This window comes from Electrophorus electricus, chromosome 4 (assembly GCF_013358815.1).
Source record: "Electrophorus electricus isolate fEleEle1 chromosome 4, fEleEle1.pri, whole genome shotgun sequence".
Classification (NCBI taxonomy): domain Eukaryota; kingdom Metazoa; phylum Chordata; class Actinopteri; order Gymnotiformes; family Gymnotidae; genus Electrophorus; species Electrophorus electricus.
In genome coordinates, this window is record NC_049538.1 from 4,828,977 (window position 1) to 4,831,476 (window position 2,500).

General features: G+C 50.9%; 1 protein-coding gene across 5 annotated transcripts in view; it reads left to right on the forward strand.

The window, feature by feature from the left end:
• tanc2a (tetratricopeptide repeat, ankyrin repeat and coiled-coil containing 2a) overlaps nt 1-2,500 on the forward strand; it is a 99,312-nt gene that overhangs the window by 93,373 nt on the left and 3,439 nt on the right. For all 5 annotated transcript variants that reach the window (XM_027021821.2, XM_027021822.2, XM_035525340.1 and 2 more), the window contains 3 exons: nt 613-704; nt 1,156-1,302; nt 2,121-2,221. In XM_027021821.2, coding sequence (XP_026877622.2) covers nt 613-704; nt 1,156-1,302; nt 2,121-2,221 — 340 coding nt within the window. The remainder of the gene's footprint in view (nt 1-612; nt 705-1,155; nt 1,303-2,120; nt 2,222-2,500) is intronic.

Genomic DNA, 2,500 nt, shown 5'->3' on the forward strand with positions numbered 1-2,500 from the left:
GTGAGTGATCTCATCCTAACAGTCCGTCTCTTTCGTCAGTGGACTACTGACATTATGGGATTGGCCACATTTACCGTCTCGTTGACTGTCAGATGCGGGGTTTATATATAACGTGCACGAGCTTCGTTCAGAAGCACATTCGAGCCTTCCCTTAACGGGTACAATCGTTATCCCCTGTTATTCCCTTAAGGTGGTCACTTCCAGGCCTGGACGGCTCCTACAACGCACAGCTTTTACCGTGCGCTAAAACACCTGCCTAATCTGAGCAGCCACATCTCAGGGGAAAGCGCTGAGCTGTGGAGAACCACACGCTTTACTGGGCCTCCCGCCAGGACCCCCGTCACGTCCCATATGAAAAATACCCCCATACGTCTCTCCGTGCTTAGACAATGGTGGAGGACCTTGTCGCGCCTCCATGGGGTCGGTAGGGAGTAGGGGCGGGGTCGGTAGGGAGTAGGGGCGGGGTCGGTAGGGAGTAGGGGCGGGGTCGGTAGGGAGTAGGGGCGGGGTCGGTAGGGAGTAGGGGCGGGGTCGGTAGGAAGTAGGAGCGGGGTCGGTAGGGAGTGGGGCGGGGCTGCTAGGGTAACGCGGTGTTCTTCCTGCCCCTTGCAGGTCCGGCCACGTGGGCGATGGCCACCTCCAAACCCGACATCATGATCGTACTCCTCAGCAAGCTGATGGAGGAAGGAGACGGATTCTACAAGGTTGGTCCAGTTAACCAGGTCCAGCTGACCAGTGTGCACACGGGCAGTTCTGCAGGGCCACCACCTAATCGGGAAAAAAACATCAACCGCAACCAGAAACACTGTGCCAAAGAAAACACTAAGGCACGCTTTACAGAAGGGCAGGAAAGTTCCGGAGATGTTTTTTCCTTGTTCTGAACTTTCCAGCGTAGGCAACAAGAATTATATCAGAACCTCTAATCACACTGTATGTTACAAAACTCATGGCTAAATTGACATGCCTTTTAAATGTTTTGAAGTTTTAAGTGTTTAAAAGGTTTACTGTGATTGGCTAGTTCCTAATAAAGTATGGAAAGAACTGTTTTGTCATGAGTTAGGTAAATCCCAGTAGAGTTTGCGAGATGTCCGCAGTCGTAAGTAACAGAAGCCTTGCGGTCAGGGGCCTCTCAGACAATGCTTTCTGCCCCTGCAGAAGGGCAAGGTGAAGGAGGCAGCTCAGCGCTACCAGAGCGCCCTCAAGAAGTTCCCGCGCGAGGGCCTCGCCGACGACCTGAAGAGCTTCCGCGAACTCAAGGTCTCGCTGCTCCTCAACCTGTCCCGCTGCCGCCGGAAAATGAACGTGAGTACGCGGGACTACCGACCCCTCCCAGGCTGTCACGAGGCCCGGCCTCGCCTCCGTAGGCCGCCATCCGCACGCACAACGATATGACCTCTAATAGACGTAACGCTCAGAATCCTCCACACTCGGCGGGAACCCAGCACAAGGCGTTTCATGGAGCACTGTCATTTTTTTTTACCCTCATGAGAGCATTTTGAGTCCCTTTGAAATCATCGGGTGATTCCAAGGCCGTCTAGACATCTGCACTACATCATCACTTCCATCCCTCACCCGTGGTTTGCTTTGGTTTGTCAGTTCGTGAGTCTGTCAGACAGAAGTAAAACATCAAAGAGTCTGATTTTGAGCCTGGCCAGAGACTTTTCTGATGGTAGCGTCTGAGTGTTTACGGTGTTCGGCTGTCCCTGTAGAGAGAGTGTGTGTGTGTTCTTTATATCACTGTGTATGGATACTTTGGCCTATTTGTGTCATGTTTTGTAAAGTATATCTCTGCGTTATACTTGTCTGTGTGTCTTTGCTTGCATGTAAATATGCATGTGTGCGACTTGTTTCATTTGGTTTGTATATTCTTTGAACACGAGCATATGTATGTAGTGTTTTTATTGTGTGTGTGCGCATGTGTATATTTAGTTTTTGTATGTACATGGGCACATGTGTATTTGTTTTTGTATGTCCTTTTGTATGTACGTGGGCACGTGTGTGTTTTTGTTTGTGTGTGTGTGTGTGTGTGTGTGTGTGTGTGTGTGTGTGCGCGCACATGCCTGGCACCATACACCCTGTATGGCCCTGTGTATGACCGTTGGCCTTGTTATTGCTTGCAGGACTTTGGCATGGCTGAGGAGTTTGCCTCCAGGGCTCTAGAGTTGAAACCCAAATCCTATGAGGCCTATTACGCGCGAGCCCGTGCCAAGCGCAGCAGCAGGTAACCGTAGCAACCTGTAGCAGGGAGGCGGGGCTTGAGCACTACCATAATGACTGCTGTTTGGTCTGAGTGATGATGGGGGGACCCCCAGGTTACCGTAAGGATGAGGAACCTCAGGTTCATTTTCATGCATCAACTTATTTCTGTTTTACCCTTGCAGGCTTTTCATCTGTCCCACCTGTTGCGTTTTTCAGCTAACCTTTCTCTTTATCAGTGGCACTCACATAGCTAGTGCTCGTGCAGACAATTTTGTTTGGAAGACCTCCTCTTGAGAGGATG